At 38.0% G+C, this 27,692-nt stretch overlaps 2 protein-coding genes across 4 annotated transcripts in view; both read right to left on the bottom strand.

The window, feature by feature from the left end:
- LARP1B (La ribonucleoprotein 1B) overlaps window positions 1-5,978 on the bottom strand; it is a 28,298-nt gene extending 22,320 nt beyond the window's left edge. Inside the window, exon 1 of the mRNA XM_088527661.1 lies at window positions 5,670-5,978. Coding sequence (XP_088383787.1) covers window positions 5,670-5,949 — 280 coding nt within the window. The 5' untranslated portion in view covers window positions 5,950-5,978. The remainder of the gene's footprint in view (window positions 1-5,669) is intronic.
- Window positions 5,979-11,477: 5,499 nt separating this feature from the next.
- ABHD18 (abhydrolase domain containing 18) lies at window positions 11,478-26,402 on the bottom strand. Of its 3 annotated transcripts, XM_088527673.1 has the most exons (13): window positions 26,293-26,402; window positions 25,395-25,503; window positions 22,943-23,027; window positions 21,971-22,071; window positions 20,065-20,143; window positions 19,902-19,988; window positions 19,155-19,180; window positions 17,198-17,336; window positions 15,324-15,413; window positions 14,550-14,651; window positions 13,666-14,044; window positions 12,657-12,819; window positions 11,478-11,756 (listed from the first exon to the last, which is right to left on the bottom strand). In XM_088527673.1, exons 2-13 carry the CDS (start codon window positions 25,484-25,486, stop codon window positions 11,705-11,707), a joined length of 1,395 nt encoding a protein of 464 aa, XP_088383799.1. In that variant the 5' UTR covers window positions 25,487-25,503; window positions 26,293-26,402; the 3' UTR covers window positions 11,478-11,704. The 3 variants fall into 3 exon arrangements, with proteins under 3 accessions (XP_088383799.1, XP_088383797.1, XP_088383800.1); XM_088527671.1 differs by lacking the exon at window positions 26,293-26,402 and having other exon boundaries at window positions 25,395-25,522; XM_088527674.1 differs by lacking the exons at window positions 17,198-17,336; window positions 19,155-19,180; window positions 19,902-19,988; window positions 26,293-26,402 and having other exon boundaries at window positions 25,395-25,522.
- Window positions 26,403-27,692: the final 1,290 nt, after the last annotated feature.

Genomic DNA, 27,692 nt, shown 5'->3' on the forward strand with positions numbered 1-27,692 from the left:
GCACCACAGGGGATGAAAAAATTAACCAACAAAAATCTTAGTCACAGGATATTATTCAAGACAGCAGTACACATTATCTGAATCAAGTGGAATGAAACCTAACGTGTTTTAAAGAATCTCTCCTACCTGTTTACAAATGTCACATGCACTTCTCTAAGCTTAACAGATGCATTTGTATCCTGACATAAAGGAAAACTGTCTGGCTGATGCTGCCCTTTCTCAACTGAAAAGTGAGCGATCTCTTCGTTCTCCGTATTTCGCTAACTGAAACAACTCCACAAAGTTTCTAGTCTTCAGAAAAGCTCTGTTCAAAGCTACATTTACTGGATCTTTCCCAAGTGGCTCTTTGGGGCTTATTATGTAGGAGTTGGATTTTAGTGTCAAGCATGAAAGAGAAGATAAAGGGAAAACTAAAGAGGCTGGGAGAGTGAAAGAACAGCACATCAGAAAACTTAAAGGTTTGACCCATATCAAGTGCGTTACATTGTTATAAACGAAACGGAAGCTAATTGCACACAAACCTTAAGCCAGAGTGCATGTAAAAACCACTTAGTATCATTCCAGGGTTCAGTTCTGGCATCACCATGCAGAATACCTGGAAATGGCATCCCTAGTTTATTGCTACAAAGAATCCAACAATCCACCAAAAATCTGTTCCAACCAAACTACAGTAAAATGACGCAACCTGATTTATCAGGTTACACACTGCTAGATGACCTATTTACTAGCAGCATAATACATTCACGTAAGAACTTAGGTTATCTTCATTTACTTTACTTGCTGAGTTTTGGCTGAGTTTTGAGAGGGTAGAAAAACAGAAAACAAGTTTAAATGCCAAAGCTTGTCTTTCATCACTGAGCTACAGTGAAGATGCTGCTCATATGAAAACGGAAAGCCATAATAATAAAGTTATTCCAAACCTAGCCAAAGACACTTTCTGCAGAAGGATATGGATGTGCGAACATGCCAAGCACAGTATTTCATCCATATGGGACAACAATTCTTAAAAGTGCAAGGTGAATTTTGGAGCAATTAAAACAGCAGCAACCCTCAGGGACAAGGACACCAGAAAAGGGACCACAGGACAGGATGCTGTACCAAGATAGAGAAGGAAAATTTGTATATAAAGGTATATCACAAACGTTTGTATATAAAGGTATATCACAAACATATCACCAAATACCAGCCTAGTAACATTTTCAGTAATCACAGAATATACTATTCAATATTCAATTCAGAAAACATTATTTTAAGTTATGAAAACATCGAGTCAGCAAATCAGTACTTCAAATTTCCTCTGGAAACAATGTCTTTTAATAAAAGAGAGCATATTTTCATTCTGATATGCATGTTTTATGATGCAATAATTTCTTGACAACATTTAAGTTCTATTTTTTACTTAGACAGCACAATTATTTGCTTTGGTAAATAACATGCCACAAACACAATAATACCTCCATGAGGGGAGGGTTGGAGGCATGAAATCAAGGTCAGTGTTCAAAAAAAAAAAAATCCTGGCTACTGGCAAAACATCTTTTCAGATTTTAAGTGGAAAGTGTTTGTTATAGTTGTGGAACTACTTCCACAGTAGTTCCCTTCCACTCCTTAATCCTTAAATTTCATAATATAATCCATTTTTAAACAAGGGGATTGTTTAAAAAAATGTAAAAGTCTCATAAATATGAGAAAATAACCCCTTGGAATATATTAGAATTTAAATGCAGATCAGTTTTATAGCCCAAGCATTCTGGGACACAAAGAGAACAGTAATCTATGCTGACATTACTGGCTATAATGGTTGCAGCAACTTATTGGAAAACTGCACTAAATTGGCCAACTTCTTCACAGCAGCTGAATAACTCAGACAAGGTACTGAGTTATTTCACCTGTAACCTTCCACATGTTTCCATTCTGAAACAGGCAGTTGTTCAATGTTTGAAGCATTGAACAGTAAATAGGACTACATATATATATATATATATATATATATATATATATATATATGATTGATTTATCTTATATATATTTATACTTAATGGAAAGCTGCAACCAGTGACTCAATTTCTGTTGAAGTTTTCATGGCTAAATGGGAGCATGTGCTGGAAAGAGCCAGCAATGTATCTTAGGACACTGAACAGCAGGATGAATTTCTTTCTCGTAACAGATCTTCCATCCAGAAACTATGGGAAAGTACAAAGTGATATATGCTGTAAGGTGATTCGTAAAGTGTGTGTTTTTAAAGCATTCGGGGTTCAGATAACTGTCCATGGTTTTTTTTTTGGTAATTTTTACAAATAAAGCTGCTATTTAAACATTCACCAAATTCATGAGAACCCATTACAACATCTGCATTAAATTCAATGAAGTCAGACAAACTGAACACAATATAAAAGACTGAAGTGAGCTGTAACCTTAATTAACTACATCATTCAAGCACGCTAGGAAACAAACTCATTTTAACCACTTGAGAAGCATCGATATTTTACCTAATTGAATACTTTCATATATTTCATAAACTATTTTTGAATAATAAACTAATGAATCATTAGAGACCAACGTCAGCTATACAAATCACATGAAGATCATGAAAAGGGCAGCATCTTAGATTTCATTAAAGAGGTATGGAGAACTTTTGTCATAAAATTATTTCAATAATTTAATACTGGGCAATTTATTTATATGGGGAGAGAACAACTAACTTGGACTGAGAGTCCAGCAACGACAGCCAGCTAAGGAAAAACAGATTCAAAGGAAGGGGAAGGAACAGAGCAATAACACTGGGAGTCATCATACAGCTTCTGAACGTACGCATCTTGTTGGCTCAGCTAAAAAGAAAAGCTTGCCCTTTACCATACGAAAAGTGATTAGATAGAAGATTATACAGGACACCTTCTTGGCACTCACACCTCTCTGAATTATACAATTTCAACTTGAAAAACTAAAAAATTACTTAATAGATTATGTTAGACACCACTGGGAAAAAGCTGGAAGAGAAACACAAGAACTACCTCTAATCAGCTTTAGCTTCCTGTGTTAACCACTACTGTGATTACAAGAAAAGCCATTAATTTCACGTGCAATTCCACACTACTACAAGTCTTTCTTCAAGGACTAACTGCATATCGGGATGTAAAAGTAGCTGCGTAATTCTAGAGTTACAATATCCTATGTAAAAGAAAGAATTTCTTACTTCAAAATATTAAACTACGTTAACAAACACAAAGCTATATTAACAAATTCATCGTAAACAAATCAGGTGTGTTTACATTACGTGCTTGGTTTACTGTGACATTATCGATGCCTGCTAAGGTAAAAGACAAAAAAAAGTAATATTAACAATGCTAGTGATGGATTTCTTTCTCTAGGAGCAAATGCTGAGCTTTTGATAGTACTTTTTTTCCTTTTGGTGTGACCATTTTCTTTCAAAAACAAGAGTCAGCTTTGACTCAAACACAGATGAAAGTCACATTTAATTAAGAGTCAAAAGATGAGCGAGAGGAAGCAACTTCTCAAGTGCGTTAACTATCACTGAACATACCATGTGTGCATGTGTCAGGAAAGTTTCAACAAGTTAAGCCAAGATCAACAAGTAAAACAGGATTAAGTTACTACTTTGATGTGAGGTTCTTTACATTCTCCCTTCTCCTCTATGGACAATTTTACATTCCACTCCAGCACTATTACTGCTCACCTACTCGTTACTTCATATGACTCATTTTCACACTGCTGCACTGATTTCGCTTTGCCAGTCTGCAATCGCGTCCTTGCAAGTACATCTCTTGTTGCACATGGAGGCACGTGGAAATTCCTTCCTTCAAACAGCCAGGTAAGGTTACCTGCTTTCATTTCACAAGAGCAGGAGTGGTGGCTCATCCCTGATGCTTTCAGTGGTGGACAAAGCAAAATATATCCCTTGAAGACCTTTCTTCACCTTCAGTGAAGAGCACACCATCAGTATCTTTACAGAAAAAAAAAGTATCTTTCATTTGCTCTACTGGACACTTGCCACCAACACTTGCAACTCAACTGGTGCTAACTTGACCAGCAGTACGAACAAACACTATAAATGTGAAAAACCACTTAAGGTTCTCTGAAAACATCAAATTAAGCATATAGCATAGGCAGTGTATGAACTCACTGTTTTTTCCTTCTTTCAAATGCTATTTTCGTGCTTTAGATGTTTTCTCTTAGGTCAGGATTTTTAGCTGGGCCTGACTAGGACCCTTCAATATCCTCATGTATTAAAGCAACAAAACCAAGTTTTCCCGATCCTTCTGACGTAGCAGTATTGTTAGTGCCAAAGCAAGGAAGCAACCCAAATGAACAAAAAGTTTTCTTCTGGGCATGGACAAGATGACAAGCTGCTGCCCAGCAAGCCAGGTTGTAGCAGCCCCGCACTAATTAATAAATACGAGAGTGCACCCGAACAAAACAGACAAAGCTACTCATAGCACATTGCAAACGAAATCTGATCTTCAGCTTAGTCTCTTCTTGAGTCAGTTTTCTGCTTTTTCTGCTTGCAAAATCCTTTTACTTGAAACTATAAATATGCATAACTTGCTTTGTAAGGAAGTGCACATTTAACTCAAGGATAAAAGTAACTGCCAGATCACAAGTAGGTCTGTCAGTGCTTTCAGGAGCAAGCACTGAATTTGAAGTCCTCAGAAAACACAGCTGAACTATATATTCTGAGGGCAGCAGTTTGCTTCTAGCAAAGAACAATATGCTGAACATTTGCTAACTTCTAGGAAATCTTTATTAGTCTAAATTACATGGTTTGGTAGCTACAAGCACGGTCTTCAACGACCCCTTTTGCAAAGCAATCTACGCAGGCACACTGCGTGCATCCACAAAGATGAAGGACCAGAAAACTCCACTGTGGTGTCCACCCCTCACAGCACCCACTTCCATGGGGCCTGCGACACGAGGGATTTCATAAATGCCAAAACCATCTGACACGTGAATTTTTTGAGGAGCAAAGTCAAAGCAAGCAGCAGATTTTACAGCAGGCTTATCATGGGACAACAGAGAAAAAGAAAAAGAAAAAGAAAAAGAAAAAGAAAAAGAAAAAGAAAAAGAAAAAGAAAAAGAAAAAGAAAAAGAAAAAGAAAAAGAAAAAGAAAATCAGTGGTGTTGCTAAACTGAAAGAAAGAAATAATTAAAAAAGCTGCTTAGCAGCCTTATTTCGGCAGTACCTCCGAGTGGAGCGGGCCGCGCTGGCAACCAGTGGCCAAGAGCCGCTCCCGGGGTACCGCAGCCCGGCGACCCCCCTAATTAACGGCTGCCCCGCTCATTACGTAACGGCCGCACACGCGGCGAGGCCGAAGCCCAGCGGCCTCCGGCGCCCGTTAGTCGCCCCTCGGCAGCGGCCGAACCAGGCCAGGCCCCACCTCCCGCGCTCCTCTTCCTCCTCTGCCCATGTATGTGGAAAAGCCGGCGTGCTCCCGGCGCGCCTGCCGGGAATAAACGCGGCGCCCCGGACGGGCACCCTCCTCCTCCTCCTCCTCTTTGCACGGGCAACGGCAGCGCCGCGTGTGTGCGCGCGCGCGTGTGTGTGTGTGTGGGAGGGGGGGGGGAGAGAATAACGGGAGCGCTCTCCCCCAGACACGCGCTTCGAAATTAAATAATAAACAAAACGGGAGCCCGCCCGCCTCGCTGCGCGCCCGCACCTGGCTCCTGCGGGATGAGCTCGCCGTCGGCCGCGGGCGGGGAGGGCTCGTCGCGAGCGGCTCTGCGCCGCGTCCAAGGGTTTTCCTTGGGCGGCGGCGCCTCCAGCACCAGCCACCGCCGCCTCTCGTCCGCCGCCGCCTCCGCGCCGCGGGGCGAGCCGGCCTCTCGCCGCCGGGGACCCTCCGCGTCACGGGGCCGCGCGGGGGCCGCGCCGCCGCCGCTTTGCGCGCCCCAGCCTCGCTGCTCGGCGGGCGCCGCCGACACCTGCGCGGCGGACATGCCGCGGCGCCCCCGGGCCGGCGCTGCGGGGACGGCGCGGGACCAGCAGCGCGGAGGCCAAGGCGGGGCGGGTAGGACGGGGGACGAGCCGCCTCCGCCCTTCGCCGCCGCCCCGCCTCCCGAGGTGCCCAAGGATCCCCTGGCAGCTGCCCCGGCGGCCGCCGCACCGCCCTCCTCCTCTGCCTCCCTCAGCCGCTCATCCACCGAGCGCCTCCCTCCCCCGGGGGCGCCCGCTGCCCCGAGCGGCCGCGGCGCAGAGGCTGCAGCGGGGAGAAGCGAGCGAACCGCTCCCGCCGCCGGCGGCAGCGAGGCAGGACGGAGGCGCTGCCCTCCCCGCGCCGCCCCGGCCCGGCCCGCGGGGACGGAGGGAGGGGGCGCGGGCGGCGGCGGCGGCCCGAGGAGCGAGGCGGAGGAAGCGGCGGGGCGGGGCCGCCGCGCGCTCCTGCGTTATGACCTCACAGCGGCGCGGCCGCCGCGCGAGACGTTCCTTGGCGCCCGCCCGCCCGCCGGCCGTTAGAGCCCCCCGTGAACGGTCCCCGCGCGGCCCCGGGCAACGGCCGCGCGCGCAGGGAGCGACGGGCGGCAGCGAGGCAGGGCCGCGGCTGGAGAAGTCGTGGTGGTTTATGGCTTCCTCGAGAGGGGAAGCATGCTTGCTCTTCCCACCCCCACCTGCCAAGTCATTTTATTCTTTTTCTAGCGTCATTCATTTCATAAGGTAGTCACAGGAAAAAAAAAAAAAAAGAACACACACACACACATGCCAGGACATGCCAGTAACATAGATTCATCACTGCACTACTTAAAATGGAGGAAAGTTCTCAATGGATAGCTTTGATGAGGAAAAGGGCTAGTGTAAATGCATACAAATGTTAAACCATCCCCACTCCTGAAAACAAACGCAAGTATCACACTTACATGTTCAAAACAACTTTCATATCCTTTTGCTCACTTTCCCAAGGAAGCCAAGGCTTCAAAAAACACATATGCATGCATGCAATGGCAGCATCTTAATGCCATTAACTAATTTTATTTAGTAAATCTGAAAGGGGAACAAGGCTTCAAAAACGAGTGCATTCATACAAGTTGTCTGAAGATAGGCAAATTACAGTGGCTAAATAAGGAAAAATCAGTTCCTAAACAAGGAAACTAGTGAGAGCTATTTTACTAGAAACAAGAGACTCCAGAATGCAAAAGGGCTTCCTGTTGAGGCACTTCCAACACGAGAGAGTTAAAAAAAAAAAAAAAAAAAAAAAAAAAAAAAAAAAAACACCAAAACACTGGCCCAAAAGCACTGCAGTCTCACTGTTGTGGGGCCGAAGGGAGGGATAAGCTCAGCAAATAAAGCTCGGGAGACTCAGAGCTCAGAGGCTAAGTCAAGAGCAGCATAAAGGACAGTGGAGAGGCCCCACCTAGCCCCTGGTAAGAAGGGGATTAACCTGTTTCCTCCAGAACCGTTTGAAGATAAGGAAAGCTGCTGCAGCCAGCCAGAGTTTTAGAAATGCTGCAATACAAGATCCCAGAAGAGACCAGAGAAAGAGCTGGAAACCAAGGAAAGGTTAACTACACAGGACCACAGCGATTAAAGGTGACCAATAACACAGCAGCCCAGAAGTTTTTGTTACTTTTGCTAACTTTGCAGCAACAGCACTGCAAGGCAGACTGTACCATTTGGAACTCATAGTGCTCATTTCTCTTCTAGGAGCACAACATTTAAAATCGACTCAATATTTGAAAGAGCGGCCAGTTTACACTGCGCAAAAGCAGGAGAATACCATTAGTTGTTACTTAGCTTTTAAACAGTTTCATCTTGTGTTGAAGTGTCCAATGCTGCAAATTACTAGTTTGTGTAATATAGTAGCAGTTTACCCATACAACAGCTTTGCACAAGCAATTCCATGCCTACAGACTATGAAAACCTCCTTTCCATATTGAATAACTTATCATTACAGCCAAGCTGACAGAGAACCTGACAGTTCAAGATAAAGTAACTTCTCTGCCCACCCAACTGTAAGATCACCATTAAAAAGGCATATAAAACAGAATTTACAAAATTAACTGCCTCAAACTGTTAGCAAAAATAACATTCTGGAGATATTTACTTTCTAATCTACCATTTAAATATATGACTTTGTACTGGGGAAAAAAATAGTAAGGCCTCATTACTTTATACAAAGGTATCTTTTTGCAATTTAAAGGTGCAACTAACTCTCCCAGATTAATGCAACACAAATGAGTCATTGTTAAAGAATATAAATAAATGAGCTTTGTGGCCAAAGTGGCCACCTTTGGAGGAGAAAAAAATAGAAAAACGCCCTTTCGGTATTAAGAGATACTCCATTCTAAATGGTGATCAACACAGATGTGTCAGGACAGAAAAGTTAAAACAAAGCAGTAAAGACGCCCTGGCTCATTCTTAGATAACATGCCAGACCTAACTGCATTCTGTCCTGATCCTTCTCTTCCAGCTTTAGGAAGAACCCACTAGCCACTCCATTCATTCCTACTTATGCCTTGTCAAACCTTAGCACCAGTCCACAGATGCATTGCCACAGTCTTTACTTTTCAGGTTGCAGAACTAGAGCAGCGGCACCACAGGGATCACTGTTTGTTTCCTAGATACAATTGGAAGCTGCAATTCCATAGGGCAAACCACAGTCTTGGCGCCTTTTTTTTTTTTTTTTTTTTTAAATACATAAGCACCATGAAGACTCATAGATGCATATGCCAGTAACACAGCTATTTGTTCCAGTGTCCAGCACATGTGACACTCACAGCCATATGACAGACAGCTGCAGGCAATGAATTAACCTCCTTTTCTCCCCATAGCAACACTTCAAAACCACACCACTGAGTCCCTGAAAAAGGACATGGAAGAAATGAGTAAGCGTGGTTTTCTCCATCACTGCTGGACAATTCTACAATATGCATTTTATTATGGTACTACACACTCCTGTTTGTAGCACAGCAGCAACAGATTTTAAACCTTTTAAATAGAATAGATTTCAAATAAGAAATTCTATCCTACTAATGAAGCTACTGAATCTAAAATTGTAATCATAACTGTATCTTAATTAGCTAATTCAAGCTTATTTTCTTTACTAGGTACTGTGTTTAGAAAAACATGAAAGCAGTATCAGTGTTTGTTATGTGAAGCTTTTATCTCATACAGTAGATTAGCTACTCTCTGTGCTACAATACTAGTAGGGAAAAAAAGGATTACAGCATAACCGTGAGAAGCATTTTGAATTCTTCCTGACAAAAGAGAACACACACCCCTAGCTATTTTATTTTATTTTTATTGAAAAACATTAAAAAGTGATCAATGCCAATTTGACAATAAATTTAAGACAGAGGATGGTTTATCTGCTATTTGGATTCCAGTATTTTTGTCATGCAATTGTTATTTCAAAATGACATTCTACTTTAACATTACAATGGTTTATTAAATAATGCTATTAGTTTCTAACATAAGAATTGGTTAAAAATCAATTTTCCAAAGGTTAAAACTTTTAAACAGCAGGAGTCCACATAGCCTTGACAAACCATCCAATACCTTCCTGTGTATGGTAACTGACACACACAAACCATGGTTTTCCCTCCAGCCTCTTTTCCTCTTTAATACTGATCTCAGAAACGTACAAAATGCTTCCTAGTGGATTCTTCTACTTGACGTTATTTCAGTTACATAATGGAGTGTGATTTCTCATTCTTGTTAGAAGCCAGTCTTTTGCTATGTATCCCCAGAGACCTCCTCACAAGGAGGAGCTATATTCATATATATACACACACAAACAGCAGACCCTTTTGGCAAGTTAAATCTTTTAATAAACTTGTCAGAAAACCAGCCTTGGGATGTCAAGTTCTGTAATTTTATCAGTTCTGTTATTTCTATTATTGTGCACACAAATAGATTTAAAATGTGTCCATCCACACAGATCTAAAGTGGTCAACAGGAGACAATATCTTGAACCACATTCTTAGTGATGAGGTTGTAACAAGGTAAAAGCTCTAACAGTTTTAGTATAGTAAACAATTCCTTATTTAAAGAAGTTGTAAGCTCACAAATATTTGGTTTCAAACCTTCCAACATGGTTTTTAATAATTATGCTGCCTGAAGAAATGATGGAAAAACTCAAGTAATTTGCCTTCCATATAATTTTTTCTCTGTTTTCAATAAATGGATGCTAAATAACTCAGGCCACTACAAACTATTTCACTTTTGCCTGGACTTATCCAACTTTCTAGCAAACCATGATTCAGTCACAATTACTAATTCTGTACTCAGGCTAAAATTTTAAATAGCCTATATAAACTGAGCTTCATTTGTTCCATATTCTACATACTAAAAATATTAAAATATGCATGAAGGTTAATGAAGCGTTTGGTTTGGAAGGTATGCTAGTCACATATCCTGTACTTACAAATTGCTGGATTTTGCTGATTCTGTTTAACATCAATCACTGTACCAAAGCTAATATTCAAAGTGTTCCAGCTTTCAACCTCTCTCTGCAATCTTGCCTTAAATAAATAATAAAAAGTTACAGGAGATTACCACAAACTAAGAAGCAGACACTTCATAGTATATAGCAGTAGGGCTATGGACAACTACTGTATACAGCTCTAATTTGTTGGTATTTTTGAGCCCAAGTGTAAGTTACAGACCTAATATTTTCTTAAATGAGTTAAAAATCCCAAGCTTCTCCCTTCCACCCATTTTTTTTTTTAAATGAGACAAATGAGCAAGCTTTTAACCACTTTGATAACCCCTAGTTTCATGTATTTTTGATATCATACAGTACAACTGTATGTTGCACATTAGTGCTGAGTGCACTTTAGAAAGGACCTCCACTGAAATATTTCAAAGAGGTCTTATAGCACCATATATTCTCCTGTTGATTTAACTGCTTAGAAATACACTCTTTGTGCTGTTGTTTCTGAAAAAAGCATGATTTTTTAAAAATTCCCTTTAGCAATCAAAAAAAAAAAACAGTATAAAATGTTTATGTTATTCAAGTGATGGCACCTAAGAAGTGACTTACTGGACACCAGTTCCAGTTTCTCAAAACCAATCAGTGAACAGCTACATGATTCTGTTTGAATGGCATACTTGAAAAGGCTGAAAAATCTTGTATATGTATTAAGTATGTCTTTCTTTCACCCCTCATTTTATTTTCAAAGCTTCATCTTGCAAGATTTGATTCTGCCCGCTCCATGAGACCTCTTTTCAAGTCATAATAGTGAAAAATCAGCAACAATTGACTGCTGCAACTGAGACAACTGAGAGCTGACTGCTGGAAAAGCCATTGTAAAACACAACAGCAACTTGACAAGGAAGCAAGAAAACAGCAAGGTACTTGCAATAAACTAGAAATACACTAAACACAAGACAGCGTTCAGCCCTGCAGCAAATTTTACATTCTAGCAATATTTAAATTTGTCCATTTTCAAGTGATACAAAATTCAGAATTGAAATATAACATGAATAAATATGAAGTACATGAATCATTCATGCACTAACAAATGTTGCATTTCCCCCCCCCCCTCATACACAGGTAAAGCTGAAGCAAGCATGTCAGAACATCATTTAGTTTAAATGAAACCAATATTGGTACTTTACCATTTTTGATACTTGTTAGCTACAACATTCAGAGTCAGTGACCATCCATTTAACTTTACAAGAGCCTTATTTTTCAAACACAAAATTCCAATACAGGGAAGTACAAGCGAGATCAGTTTGAATACTTCATAAAGACCGCTAAACAGCATATTTCTGAAGAAAACGGTCAAATGCATCATAAATAGCTTGCCTAAAACAAGAAAAAGAAAGATAATTATAGATCACTTCTATGATTTGGGAAAGTGTTAAGTGACCTACTCCCATATATTAACAAAATAAAGCTATTTAATGATTTCAAGCAATGCTAAATGAAAAATGTGATATTAAGTATTTTATCTCCCTCACTTATTTCCTGGATCTTTTTCACCTCATTGTAGTAACACATTTATGTCTCAGGAGCAAATGGGGCTACTTATCCTGTAATAGAAGTACAAATGTTAATGTATTAGGAGTTTTCTTTTCAACCATATCAGAAGATGGGTCAAAGAGATATACAGTTTCATACTTTTGAACAACCATCTTAACATAAAATAAAGCTGAATTTTGAAACACCAATAAGCTAATGGTTAACATAACTCCAATCTGTACATTATTACTTTTTGTTGTTGCTTACACTTCCTAAATGGGATGGCCATTCTTACTAATTCTTTCTATTTTGTTATTAATAAGCTTTCACAATTAGTAAACTGTACTGCTATTTCAGCAAGTCCACCAGTCAAGAAATCCTATGAGTATTACACAAATGAAGACAGGTTTGTATTTTAAATTCTGGTCTAGAAAACTTTAGTCAATACAACACAAGCAAACCATGCCTAAAGAGTATTTTTCCATTGTCTAATGAACCAATTAACTTGAGGCTTTTACAGGAAAAGAGAGCCAAAAGGAACACTCTCTTGTCACTGGCTTACTGAATGATCCAAGTCATACTGCTGCACCTCATCCTCGCTTACAAGATGGAAATGCTGTCATCTGCTGTAAATTTTTTGAAGTCTGTTGATTTCTTCTACCAAGTACCTGATAATTGTTGCTTTACAGTAATAAAAGTGGTATTAAGATCTCAGTTATTTTAAAACCTGTCTCTCTAACTTACCTAAAGAGTCCTTGTTTGAAGAGATAGGCACTGACATGACCTCCCTCCAGATACCTGATTTCACATCCAGGCCAGATTTCTTGAAGACTGCGCACCCCAGTTCGAGGAATATATGCATCCTCCTTCGCTTGCACAACTATGATTAAACTTGGGTCAACTGGAACTAAAGAAAAACAAATTGAAATGTTTCCTCAACAATCGAAAGGCAATTCACCCACAGTACGCAGTACAAGTACTTTAGCTACCCAAGATTTCTGTTAAGTGCAGAGCACCTTTACTATATTCACAGAATCACAGAATGCTGAAGGTTGGAAGGGACCTCTAGAGGACATCTAGTCCAACCGCCCTGCACACGCAGGGTCACCTAGAGCACGTGGCACAGGACTGCGTCCAAGCGGGTTTTGAAGATCTCCAGAGAAGGAGACTCCACAATCTCTCTGGGCAGCCTGTTCCAGGGCTCTGTCACCCTCACTGCTAATAATTTTTTCCTTAAGTTCCAGCGGAACTTTTGATGCTTCAGTTTCTGGCCGTTTCCTCTTTCCCGTGGTTCCCCGTGCTATTGCACAGAGCCATCCACAAATATATAATAATACATACATATTAAATTACACACACACAATGTGTATCACTACCTAAAATGAATTCTAGTTTTCTACTCAGCTTTCCATGAAATTTGAACATGGATTTATTGAAGTTCTTCTCTAGGCACTCTCCAACAGTATCCTAGCAAGGGATTAGTGTTTCTGCCTCAAAAGACAAAGCATCAACAAAGATATCGAAAGGTGGGTCTTGATTGCACTTTCTCAATGACTCTTATGGAGAAAGAAAACAATTACTGCAAGATAAAGGAACTGATGTAGCAAATATTATATTGGACAACATTCAGGATACTTTTGTATTTTAACCAAGGCGCCAGGTTGAGACAATGGGAGAATGAAGAGAATACCCATTGTGTCAAGGCATGCTCTTTAGTTTTCCAAACTACACCTTACAACAAGCAAACACATACCTGAAAAGTTGGCTACATGGGTACATTCATCCATAACTCCTTTCATGAAGCGGAGCGATTCCCTCTGTAAAGTGTCACTCTTTCTTCTTTCATTTATCTTGTGTCCTTGCTGACAGGTTAAGTTTTTATTGCTATTGCTACTGGTTGAAAATGTTTGATTTATACATTGCATTTTAGAAGCATCTTGTATTAAGAGTCTTTCTGATGAGGCACTTAGAGTACTTTTATTTGTGGTAAAGCAGTGACCAGCTTCATTAGATACAGTTTTGTTTGATTCCTCAAAGTTGAACATTCCAGAAGTCAGGTCTATGTCCCCTAGACTACCTACACTGTCAGGGAAGTTTTTAACAAAATCTTGTCCCATTTTGAAGGAATCTGTCTAAACAAAAGGAGTTAGTTGACATCAATCATCTTGGTATGGAAAAAAAAGGAGAAAAAACAGAAAGTTTAAGTACCTTAAACTAAAAGAATAACTCAACATTCCTATGTGTTTCTACAGTATTGGGAGCAATTGCTCTGAAGGACAATAAATAATTTTTTGATATTTACACTTCAGGCTACTGGCTACTCCACACTGTAAAGCCAATTACTGAGAAGTATCATCCACAGTTTCAGTGTTTGACTGAATTCATTTTATGCTGCAGATTACACCAACCTGCTATCTGTGGCCATAGATGAAAGTTTGCACTGAGTGCTACACTCAAGACACTACACAACCAAAATATTAACTTGTTTCCCTTTGAAGGTTTTTTTCCAAAGATTAATCAAAAACATAAGGGCACAAGAGACAAAAATCTTTATCATATGATTTGCTACCTAAAAGTGAAAATAAGTTGTTGAATTTTAACAAATACTAGCAAACAATAAAAACAAAATATACTCACTCCACAATATTCAAGCATTTGAATGATTTCTTCTTCATAAACAGTCTGTGTAAAATACTGTTTTTCTAGCTCTCTCCAGTTCACGGCCTTGCTCAACACACCCTGAAATTATAAACACAAGTGCCCAATACACGACATAAAAACAATACAGGTGATTCTGAAATAATGACAGGCATAGAAAATTGACCTGCCCCTCTGCAATGTGATCCTTCCAGTGGAGTTTTAGCTAGATTTTTAGATAGCCTTTGGAGCAACTGCAATCAAAGCATAATCATATAATGTCACAACAACACGGAAATTCATTTTTTAAAAATTAGTAGACAACAACCCCATTTGAGATTTATGCATATCTAGATTGTGCTAGGCCAAAGGTTGGTGTCGAGACTACTCACTCATTCAGTAGTAATGAAAACAGGTACCAATACCAGTGGTAGCAGCATTATTACTCATATTTTAAGACAGATTTTGAGCAAAAGAAAACATGCTTTCACAGTTCTCTTCCTCATCTTCCTACATTCAACTCTATGTAATCCCAGTCTTGCAAAGCAGGACCAGCCCCATCTCCCAGCCTAGGACATGACCCACTGAAGTAGCCTGGGGCTTCATTCCTCATCACGTGCTGTATCCTGAGCAGGAAGGGCAGGTTTTGCCACTAGTCTATTAATGAAGGTAAAATGGTGATGAAATATCCCTACTAAAAAGGTGAACATGGCCAGCTCATAGTTTTGCATCTGATTATGCTCTAGCACATTAACAAAAATATGGATTAATTACCGTGGTGAAGACAGCAGAAGCTGTTGACCAGGAAAGACATGGAATCAATGGCAACGGTTTAGGCCAATTTGTCACTGCCAGTGAAGCCATCTATTAGATAGAACAACCAAATGCACTTATTACATACTCACATACATGCACTTCAACACTGAGTTCATGATATTCCAAAATCAATTTTAAGAGCTCTCATCTTTTGATTTTTTTTTAATTATTATTATTACAAAAGCTGTTACCAAAAATAATAAGCAGTAACAAAGCAGTTAAGGACTGGAGTCATCAGATACCCTTCCTCCTCTTTAAAACTTCCAGGAAAAAAATGGATTTCTGGTTATAACTACAAGAATACCTAACAGCATATTTACTTAGAATACCTAGCAGTATATTTATAAATAAAGAGCCTTTAGCTGTTTCAAATCATGAACAACTTGAACGGGCTCTTACAAGCACTTTTGTACTTCTGATGCTGGAAAAAAAAAAAAAGTGAAAGAAGTAATCTGGCATATTGAATAAACTTTTTTTTTTTTCTTTTTAAACCCGAGTTATTCCTTTTGCATTGGCTTTCAAAATATTTTTGAGTATTCTACGTATACAAAAACAAGTAAAAAACCTTACACAGACGTAAAACAAATATTTCCTTATATGGCATGTTCTGGCCAAGTTTTATTTTATTGTCCTAAACTAAAAATCAATGTACATCCTGTAAAGCCCTTATTACAAAGTCATCTATGTCTGCGTAGGAGAATTGAATAAATACATACATAACTCAATTGTTTTGTTTTGGTTAATAAAAAGAACATACACACATATTTATCTGGACAGTCAGTAATTCTGACTTCCTTCTTCACAGATCCCAGTCTTTCCCTACTTTTATTACAGAATTAATTCTTTGCTGTAAAACACATTCTCAAGATGACGATCATCAAATACAATTTAAAACTATGAAAGTAAATTGTATTGTTAGTTTTAGAAGTCAGGACTACCTAAAATTATATCTTTATGGAATAAGATCCTTCTCAGATCTTGCCTCCCTCTAAGCACATGCCATATATGGCTATGTTGTATAGGGCTGTATGTGTGGGATGCAGATCAGACACTCCCATAGCATCCATGTACCATACGAAGCAGCACAGTTAGTGATGCGCATGGGAGAATGAAAATTTCAACCTAACTTATTTATAACAAAGGATAGACATATTTAACATATATTGCTGTTTCAACAAGGGTGATGTTTAAGTTTTTTTTTTTTTTTTAAATGACATTCGGAGTCATATAATTACACCTCAGAGAAAGTATGCTAGCTAAATAAGCCTCACTGACCAGTGAGCACCTGTGCAGAGAGGTGATGCTCTGAGAGCACATCAGGATTTCAAGCGTTTCAGAACACATTGTTTTAGTTGAACATGCAGTCATGTACAAAACATTCTCTACCTGTCCCCTGAAATCTTCTCTTGTCAGTACCAATGACCATAGAGAAAGACAAGAACTGAAGTAGTGAAAACTGACACCAAAGTCACCTCAGTTATGTTATGCCATGAGATGCATTTCACAGAGTGGATTCAAACACAAAAGTCTGAGATGGAAGAGAGGAGGGAGCAAAGGGATGAGGGAAAAAAAACATGCAAGAAGCTAATATTTGTATTAAGCCTATAGGGAGACAATCAACTATGGGTTCTACCACTTTGGCATTTATTGGGGATTACACTAATACAACACCACAAAACAACATGAGAATTGTCACCAACTTGTTTCTCATTACTTTTAAGCATTTAAGGCAATTCAGAGAGGAACACTATAAAACAAGCTATCACCATAAACAAATTCATCAGAAGAGAAGTTAAAAGAAAAATTACTAAACAGGAAATATAAAAGCTTACATGTCCTCCCATGGATATTCCAGTCATCCCTAGTGGTCCATAGCCTTCTCTTTCTAGCCAGTGCAAAAGAGCTGCCGATTCTAGAACAAGAGCTCCTCCCATCACAAACAGGTCCGAGACATTTTTTAAACACGACCGCCTTTTCTCCCCAGAAAAGGAAAATATAGGATTTATTTTCTAAGATTGTGTGTTAACAGTTCTCATTATTCCATATGTATTTTTAATAAGAAACTTGAGTATACTCTTGGAGGAAGTTAGGAGCTGCACTCCTATTGATTCAACAGGACACGGAGTCCAGATTCTCCGGCGCTTTTCTGTTTTCCAACATAAGCAGCTAAATACTTTTTCATAATCCAGACCTAAAGAAGGACTAGAAACAGGCATCTGCTAAACAATATTAATCACTGATCATCTGATTTTCTAGAAACAGAGACATTAAACATAGTCTCTCATAGTATTCAATACTGTAACATTATAATAGACCCTTAAAAATAAAACCAAAATGATACAGTGCTAAACAAACACTATCTCATTTGTAGAAACAATCCTTTATATTTTCTTATTATTTACTTGTTTAGTGTCATTGAAAAATTGCACACAACATTTGAAGAGCAATTAGCATGTCATCTTTGGAAGTATTCATCAGTGTCACTGTAAGACTGAAATTGTAAAGTGTGAAGTTTGCCACTGTAGTGTACTGTAAGGCATTAAAACACAGAAAAAAGAGGTAGCAAGCTATTCGGCTAAACCAAAGCTGCTCCGAGTCTAAAGTCACTTGGCATAAGGTACAAGTATGAAATTTAAAGCATGGAAAAAGGAACCTAAGGTGTTTTACAGAGCCATCAGTACATTTCAAATTTGGGAGGGAGGGTTGCATTTTTATTGTCAAGTTATAAAAGTCTATGGCCTCTTCTGCCAACACACAAGTCCCACTTAAGATACTTGGAAGCACAAGGACAAAGCTCACTCTGCAAGTCACAGGAGAAATGATTATATGCAGTAGCTGCTAAGGTTCAAAATCTACAGGTTAATGTAACTGCTCCCGGCAGCTTGCACTTCTGCAGCCCTCTACAGCTGCTATGTATAAAATAGCTACTAGCGGGTTAACTAAAACCACTGCTGCTGCTTTGTAACAAGGAGTGACAGTTGCTGGTTAGGCACTAGACTGAGTACTCGCTGTTTTAGAGAACACAGGACCACCTCACACATTAAAATGTCAAGTCAGGCAACAGTGACAAGAGACAGGAGTTTTAAATACCTTCTCCAAATTACTTCATCTCTTTCAGTCTGCGCTCCAACAAATAATCTTTCATATGTCTCTTACAAATATCCAAGCCAGGAGTAAAAACCCTACTTGTATTTGGACTACCAGAAGTATTGTCTGATTAAAAACCCCTTGTCTCTTGAACACATCTTGCTGAACTCTGCTTATAAATCAGCCCTTCTGAATATGTTAAAAGCAAAACCACAGGAATATTTAATTTGGTTTCTACATTTTAATTTAAGAAACTGAATAAGAGAGCAAGTCTTCTAAAACACTGGGAATTGCATAGAGCCCAATTACTGCCAAATAAACATCCAATTTATTTAAATGTCCTAATGTGACAACTCTTAAACACTTTAGAAAAATTAAGTCTTAACAATTTTAACAGGAAAGTATCCTCTTTGAACAAAGAAAAACTCTAGTTTACTGAAACAAAATTGCAAGGTGAGAATCAAGAAAATGAACTGGCATTTCCCTGCATACATGCCAATCTCAACGTGAAACTGCAAACCTACCTTATGAAACCTTCCTGACCACTTTGACGTCTTCACACAAAAAGACACAAAGCAGTCAAGTAAAGGATCCACAATTTCACATAAATAGATTACAGGTGATCCATTTTTTTTCCCCATAATAATAAGCTATCAAAGTGTGGGGTTTTTTTTTTGTTTAGTTTGCAGATTTAATACTTACAATTGATCCTTAGGTTTTCTACAGCCATGTAGGAGACACAAGTTAAAGAAAGTAAATATTTTTATATAAAAACCAGCAAGATAAATAAAAACACATATATAAATAGTACAGCGATTAATTTAAATCGGAACCTAATCTCCAAAAAGTTTATCTGAAACTAAATTATGTAAAATGTCATTCAACAATGTTACTTATTAACTTAAAATATCACGTTTGTGAGATATGGGCAGGGGAAAAAGCATAACTATAAATTATTGCAATAAAACGAGGTGACAGCATTATGTAAGTCACTGATAACTGGAACTTATCACGTTTTTGTTTCTTTTTCTGTTGTTTTTAAACAAATGGAAAATTTGACTAAGTTTCTTAGAAGGGTTGCAGTTGAAAAAGAAAGGCAGGAGAAATAACTTTTTTTCCACCATTAATATGGTGGAATATTAACAAAATATAAAGTCACAAAGTATAATGCAGAATGAATGAAGTTTTCTAAAAGGACATCATCTAAGGAATCATCTCAGTACTTTGATTATGGCTAGGAAAACAGATTCGTATTAGAACTCTTACTCTAATGGCTAAAATAAGTAGCAGAACACATTTCCCAAAAAAATAGCAAAAAACTACTTAGTGTAGAAAAAGCATAGTATATTGTGTTTCACAGCATTTAATTCTATGGTGCTCCAAGTCTGTGCTTGTATAAAATTTCTATGCTCTGAAGAGCGTAAATGTCTTGCTTTCTACAAAAAGGATATAATAAGGATTTTCTAGCAGTAGAGAAGCCATACAAGCTTCTTTAATCATTGGGCGGGCCATTAATGTGCGTCTCCTCCAGAAGTGCTAAGATATATAAGCATATATTAAGATAAAATATTCATATTTAATTTCTCAATAACAGTAGATTTTATAAACATACATGGTCTCCAGTGCCCGCTAAATGAATGCACACTGGTCTGTGTTTGCTGTTCCATCTTCTGGGTATAATGAACTGAAATCTAAGAGGGGAAAAAAAGCACTTATTAAAACAAGTTAAGTATATCTATTTAGGTGTGTTTTTTTGTTTGTTTTGTTTTTTTTTTGTTTTGTTTTGTTTTCTTTCCAGAGAAACTAATGACAGTAATAAAAATAGCTAAAATATTCTGTAATGCACGCTGGCAAGCTGCCATCGGTACAATGATATCATACTTCATGAATGCATCCAACAAAGAAATGAATCCAGAAGCAGGGCAGAATAAATGCCAAACGAGAAGGAGCTGAGCTGAAAGATCACGTTCCCAAAAAAGGCCACTACCTCATCATCACGATTTAAGTTTTGCAGAGTGGAGAAATGGAACTTCAGATGAACAGCCTAAACAAGTATAACTAGCTGTCACAGGCAGCATTATTTTTCTCTGAGGTTACAAACCACGAAACTATTCTATACACTCAGCGACTATAATTCAGTATCCTCTGCTGCTACTCCTAAGCCTTTTACAATCTAACTACAGCAGGGAAATCACTTCTGCTGAGCTGTCAGCACTTCCCCACAAGATGGAGCACTGCTACATCCAACAGCACTACATTTTTTAAATGGGTGCAAAGTGACTGGGGAGTTTAAACAGCACAACGGTTACAAGCAAGTGAAATTTGCAGAGCACATCAAAGCTGTAACAATATTGTCCAACATAAAAGATTAACATAAAGTAACTTCAAACTATAAGACTGTATAAGGAAACAAGCAGTATACCATATTTTCAGCTATGATGCTAATTAGGTTCAGTAATGCCAAGAGAAAAAGGAGGTAAAACAGAACAGGTATTTTGACTATTGAACTTTTGGAACTACATTCTTTAGCTTTATGCATGTAAGTACCCATGAAATTGGATAATGCCAGTATCAACTTGTGCTGACAGACTAGTATGTCTAGTTTAAATATATAAGAAAAACATGAAAATTATCTAGCCTAAACCTAGAGCAACAGGAATTACGCTTTTCTTCCAAGCCCATGCTTGAAAGCAATGTTAGCATCACACCAGCATAAACATGACTAGGTACTTTCTGACTATTATGGATTGAGCAGCTTTTACATAAAACATTCTCTTGTTCCATGTCTAAACAAGCAACTGCAGTCCTGGCCATATTACACTCCTTTCCAGCCTCCTGTTCTTTGGCAGTGGAGAAGGCACTCCGTACCTTCGTGCGGTAAGGTGTCCACACTCAAAAACAAAAAGCAACCCTTCAGAATCTGCCAAAGCTTCATCTGAAATGCCTGCTACTAATAGCGCCAGATAATTTAAGATTTTTTTTTCATGTAGCTGAAGCATTTCAGGAAGTGTTACATTTTCCACATCTACTACAAATAAAATTTTAAGCTTTCCACACTATCACTACTAATAATTATGACTGAAAAAGAGCTTTTGTTAAGTTAGTACATTATCACACTATCCAGTTAAGTTTTCATAACTCTCCTCCCCCCCCCCCATCTTCAGAATATTATCACCCTTTACTAAAAAACCTATGTGGTAGAATAGGCATTTAAGACATTTATTTCCATTTTAGAATAAACTCCCCTAGCAAAGTGTGTTATTGCAGATAGATGAAATTAGCCATAAGTAAGAACTAATTTCGCTTCTGAGGTAAAAATTTAAGTATGACAACACACACACACACCCACCCAAAAAAAAAAAAAAAAAAAAAAAAAAAAAACACATTTGAAATTTTACAGGTATTACAATTAGGCTCTTAGTAAAACTCCCTTCTAATTACAGACTACTTTTACTTAATTTTTATTTTTTTATTACTTTCTACTTTGTAGAAATGAGGTGCAACTTGATTTCTCCTACCTTGCTATAAGAGATTCAACTGGCAGGATACCTGGAACATAGTGAGCCAAAGGGGAAATAAAGTGACCCTCAAGGATTTTACAGTCTGACTGCTCCTCAACCTGTGGAGGGAATGACACAGTAACAGCATATTTCACAACAGTGTTTAGCTTTTTGATTTGACTATTCTTTGAGGGTTAGCATTCCTTTAATATTTGCTATACCTATCTCCCACAGCTGTCCGATCAGAGTGGGAAATTAAAATAGCATCTACACAACACTTTAATTCTTTCGAATCCTTCCATCAGACCATAACCAGTATGACTTTAAAATGGTTCCTTTTCCACACTTTACAACTACGTCATGTATTTTTGCCTCTTATTTCTAGCAACAGAGGCCAAAAATGCAAATTAAGAAAACATTTAATTTGCTATAGAAAAGAGCATCTGCACATCTACTCAACTATGCAACTACTTTTCCTTCCTGATCCTTTTTTCACACTTTCTGAATTAAGAGTTCTCACAGTGAGAAATATTTCCATCTTTGCATTTTATTTGAAAACACAGGGCCCTCTTTCCTCCCCCTATCTGGGCATCTCAGAACTCCCATTATGCTATTTTTTTCAACTAGAGCTTTACCTCTACTCTCACAGGAAAACAATCTGATGCTCTTTCTTACAGAGCAATTGAGAACATCTGTGAAGTTAGTTAATGCACTCATTAGAAAAGCACGTATCAGCAGGAGTGACTGCACACTGCTGCAGATGTTTCACCACCCTGTCTCAACAGTTACCAACTGCAGTCTCCAGCTTGCCAGCCTTGAAGCAAAAGACACAGCAAGACCAGCTGCACCATGAAATACAGGTTCACAGGAGAACAAAATTCAACTCATCTATCCTCTAAAAGCAGCTATTTAAGGACTTGATTTCATCTTTATATATACACCATTAGGCATGTAAATTCGGTTAAACTGGCTCTTTTGTTTTTAAAGTACCTTGTCGATGAATACTGGGTAATCTTTCGAAACCAGCCTCTGGCATTTTTCCCTGTTTCCAATAATCTTTCTGAATTCAAATATTCTGTTAAAAAGAAACAAATACAGAAGATTCATTTTTTTTTAATAAAAAAATAGAGCATGGTCAAAATTCTGAACCTAATGTTCACTGAATATTTCAGAAGCTAATATAAAAATCATAAAAAAAATGAAATTATGAAGCCAGCTTCATCTTTATAAGCTAATCACACTACCTAAAGGTAACACACAAGAACATTTTTTTCAGCTAAAAAGGGGAGGGGAGAGCCTCAGTTACATTGCTAGAGTACCATTTTTAAACAGCACTTTATATACATGTTATTCTTATAACTAATGCTATTTTTCATGGATTAATGAAGACAGAAGAACCTCCTATAATCCTCTGTAACCAAAATGATATGAATTGAATGGGAAGAAAACAAGCTGGGCTGCTGGGCTCCAAGTATGGTTTGTCAATGAAGCTTAACTGGCCACGGGTTCAGGCAATTCATAGGGGCAATGGTTGATATTTCAAAAAGATCCAGATAAACGAGATGAACAGGTCAAACACCCTAAAGCTGAGCAATACAACTCCAAAATCTTGCCTCGGAACATAAGACCCCATACAATAACATAGCCTGAGAAGTGCAGAGCTGGGTAGCAGCTCTACAGAAGAGGATATGGGAATTCTGGTGGATAACAAACCGGATGCAAGATAGCAGCATTCCCTTGCAGCTGTAAGGAACAATGGCATATACAGAAAGGTGTTACCTGACCAGTTAATAAAGCAGATTTCAGTATAAAGGCTAGATTGGAGATGTGATGAATATTCAAATGTATCAGGGGTACTAGCTCCAAAACATTTATTTGGAAAGTTTCAGTCAAAACTACAGGAGTATTCTGGGCAGAAGAATGATATAGCATGTTGCTCAGCCACCTTTCAAACAGCAAAGGAAACCAGCATGCAAACAAAAGAGAAGAAAATCCAGGTTACCACTGCAACAAAATTAGTCCTGGTACATAACCTTTTTTTTTTTTTTTTTTCCCCCCCTCTTACAGAGGATAGCAACTACAGTAACCATTTCTGAAAGAGTAGGGTTAGGTACAAGATGTCTGCATGCAGTGAGTTAAATGAAAAGCTGTTTTGTTTTTGTTGACTAATTTTTTTTAATGGATTTATACAATCCCTCTTTAGTTAGGCAGAAGAGGCTTCTCTATAGGACAGTCATAAAATTGACATCTCCAAAGAACCATATGTATCATATTCCAAAATGATACTTACTTTATGATGCGATTTTATCATTATCCCCTTTCTTTTCCATGCTAAATCTTCCTCATGCAGAGAAATTTCTCAACTCTTAAGCACGAGTTGAGGATAAAACATTATGATAGTGACAGCCATCACATCAAGGGTTTGCTCAGTAAATATTCAGACAACATGTAGGCAAGACACTCATTCAGTTCAATTAATGCTTGAAGTTTAATCGTTTATGCTAATGAATTTTCAGTTACATCCTCCTCCCCAACATTAAAAAAAAAAAAAAAAAAAAAAAACACCACCCACTGACACTGTTTCCCAGCATGATGTGCATAGCAGGAAGTGATAGTAGGAGTTGTCCCACTAACTAGGGGGAGGAGGCTTCATACAAGGGAAGCTGGGCTGCTAGGGAGCAGCTCATCTTCCTACCACTCAGGGGCAATACACAGAGCAATATGTTTTCTTCTCCTTTCAGAAAAGGAGATCAGCAAGCTTGCTTCTTCCATTTCCCCTATAGCTTCTGATCTAATTTAATTTATTTTTGTTGTTGTTTTTAAAGAAATAGCCCAAGCTCATACCAGTATTTAAAAAAAAAAAAGTAATGCTACTTATCTCTTATTTTCAAAACATCTAAAAAGAATGAGTTTGCCACCCTGAAAACAAATGGAAAAGTTTAAGATGGAACCAAAAGTTTCATACTCTGAAGTCTGTTATTATTAGGCACATCTTTTATTACTAGAAGGATCTCTTCTAGAATGTTAGTGAGAACGTTAGTGAGAATGAGAAAAGATTGTCAAGTATTGCTCAGAGATAGAATATTGGCAGTATGCTATCCTACATGCATATTTGAAAGGTGTTAAGTTTTTCACATACACATATACACTCTCAAACATTGCCTGTTTAAACACAAAACACATTTGGCAAATTCATTCCTTTTTTTTTTCTCTCTCAAATCCATTCCCTCCTTTGGCATGGAAAAAAATGATTTGTCTGAACAAAATCTTTAATGCATTTTTTTAAACAAAGAATGCACAACTGCTGGGTTTTTTGTTGTTGGAAATTGCTGTGTTTTTGTTGTTTTAAACAATGAATGCACAATTGCTGTTTTTTGTTGTTGTTTGTTTTTAAAGATAACATACAGCTCATGCTCTTATTTTGCATCAAGTAGGAAGTCACCTTTTCAGATCTTCTGGCTTTCCCCATCCTCTGATGAAGAGTTTAGTGAGGAGAAGCTTTCTATATAATACATCCAATTTACTCACACCCATTAGCAGCAAACTGACATCTAGAAGTGGGGGGAAAAAAAAAAAGAGCAAAAAAAAGATTTTATTTCAAGTGCAAAGTCAGTTCTTTCATACCCCAGTCTACTATTTTAAATCAAGAAAGTTAATCTTGACCTCCAGTTTAAGTCAATTCCTTTAGTTCTAAACAAAATACGGAGATAGTTAAAATACAAAGGAACTTAAGACTAGGAAGAGAGAAATGCCTAATATAGCTTGGAAGGTATTACATCATTGATGACAGACTCATTGAAGATGCACATGAGGTCACTGAACTACACTTTCAAACAGAGCTGAACAGGACTGATAAGTGAGCAGTGGTTTGGATCTCTGTCATGTAAACATAGCTATGATGACAACAGTTTTCCAAACTAAATGAGCTTTTATAAGCCTTCTTCAAAATGGAAGCCTGAGGTAAAAAACACACTTCAAAATGGACGCCTATTCTAGTCTGGAAGAATAGATTTGTTCAACTACGTAATTATACATTCATAAGAATTTGAAGGGAAAAGGAAGTAATTTCAGGTACTCATGCAGAAAAAGCATTTTTTGTCAATTTGTCTTCACTTGTATCTTAAGAACATATCCATTCTATTTTATCGCTTTCTTTCCAATACTTTCTAAAACATTTACTGAGTTTTTGAAAAAAAAAAAAAATCAAGCTCCCACTTCTTTCAGGGAAGAAAATGCCACCAAAATCCTCAACAGTATTTAAACAAAGATACTTAGCTCGAACATGGCCAAAGTACCAACAAGATATTAGGCAAACTCATTATTTTCAAAGCAATACTTACTGAAGTAAATGGGAAGCCACTACTGTGCTTTTCCAATGAGGAGCAAGAACTCAAATCTGGTTTCTCTGTCAGTAGGATATAGGATTTTCCAATTAAAAAATATTCTAGGATCTGTCCATACATAAAGAAACAAGAGATTTAATATCAAACATCTTGTTAGCAGGTTATTTTCAACATTTCCAATCCTTTCCACACTAAGTGACCTAAATAAATTATATTATTTTGTGTTGTTATAAAGTTAATTCACACTACCATTGTTTATTTACTCAACCACAGTTTAAATATGGTCATTCTTAAAGTAAATCTGACTGAACATTACAAGTTAAAGTTGTGGTCTAATACATCTATGAACTTGTAAAAAGACAATACTAAAGTATATCATTTATAAACATTAAGAATCAAGATACAGAGAAACACCCTATGTTCTCAGAGTGACAAGCATAGTAACTACCTAAATATTAGAACAAGTATTTTAGAAAGCACAATCATTCTAAGTTTCATCATTATAGAACAGAAGCAAACAATTGAAGTCACCAGAAGGTCAAAGCACAGAGCTTTAACACTGTAGATTGTATTAGCTATCATTTTATGAATCTTCAGGTGTTGGTCATTTAATCCAATTATTCCTATCCATACCTGCTTAGTCTAATAGAATAAACTACTCTGGCATTTAAATTTGCCTACAAGGAATATTCCAATAACGCTATGTGATGCAACATAACCAAGCTGTGACACAATAGAAGTACAATCAAAACAGTAAGCATGATGCAAGTTCTCACTATGCAAGATATATATGTTTTGCTTCTTAACTCAAAATGGCCAGTGAAAATTGCTGCTTAAAATTCCAGGTACCTTTCAATGGCAAAGGAATAAGAAAATCTTGCAAATCTTCTTATTTCCTATGAGCACTCCTTTATATTTAGTAAGTGTTTTCTGATATCATTTGTCTTTTCTTTCTTTATCACTGTGGATAGCAGAAAATATACAATGCTAACTGTCTGCCTCTGTATGGAGATTTTCTACCTAAAGACTTAAGCATGCCTGGGAAAAGCTGTATTGATTTCAAACAGCCCACCTTACGCTCTCCTCCCTTTAAATAAAAATAAACAAGCAAACAAAACAACTGTGCTCATTATGCCAGAGCATAGTATAGCATAACAAATCTACAATGAGAAGCATGGAAAAACCAGAATCAATACAATTTACTTTTGACATATTCATCAGCAAATTGCAAGGAATGGGCTGATGTTTCACAGGGAAGGTGTGAACCTCAGAGAGGAGCGTGAACAACTGGAGGTAAGGAGTTGCTGGATCCCTTTCCAAAGAAAGCCACAGCAAGACAGCACTGACCCAAACGAGATGCAAAGCACAGTCAGGTAAGCAGGAAAAAAAAAAAACAA

The sequence above is a fragment of the Tinamus guttatus genome, unplaced genomic scaffold, assembly GCF_059628265.1.
Source record: "Tinamus guttatus ecotype Peru unplaced genomic scaffold, ASM5962826v1 Tinamus_guttatus_pri_ptg000288l, whole genome shotgun sequence".
Taxonomy (NCBI): Eukaryota; Metazoa; Chordata; class Aves; order Tinamiformes; family Tinamidae; genus Tinamus; species Tinamus guttatus.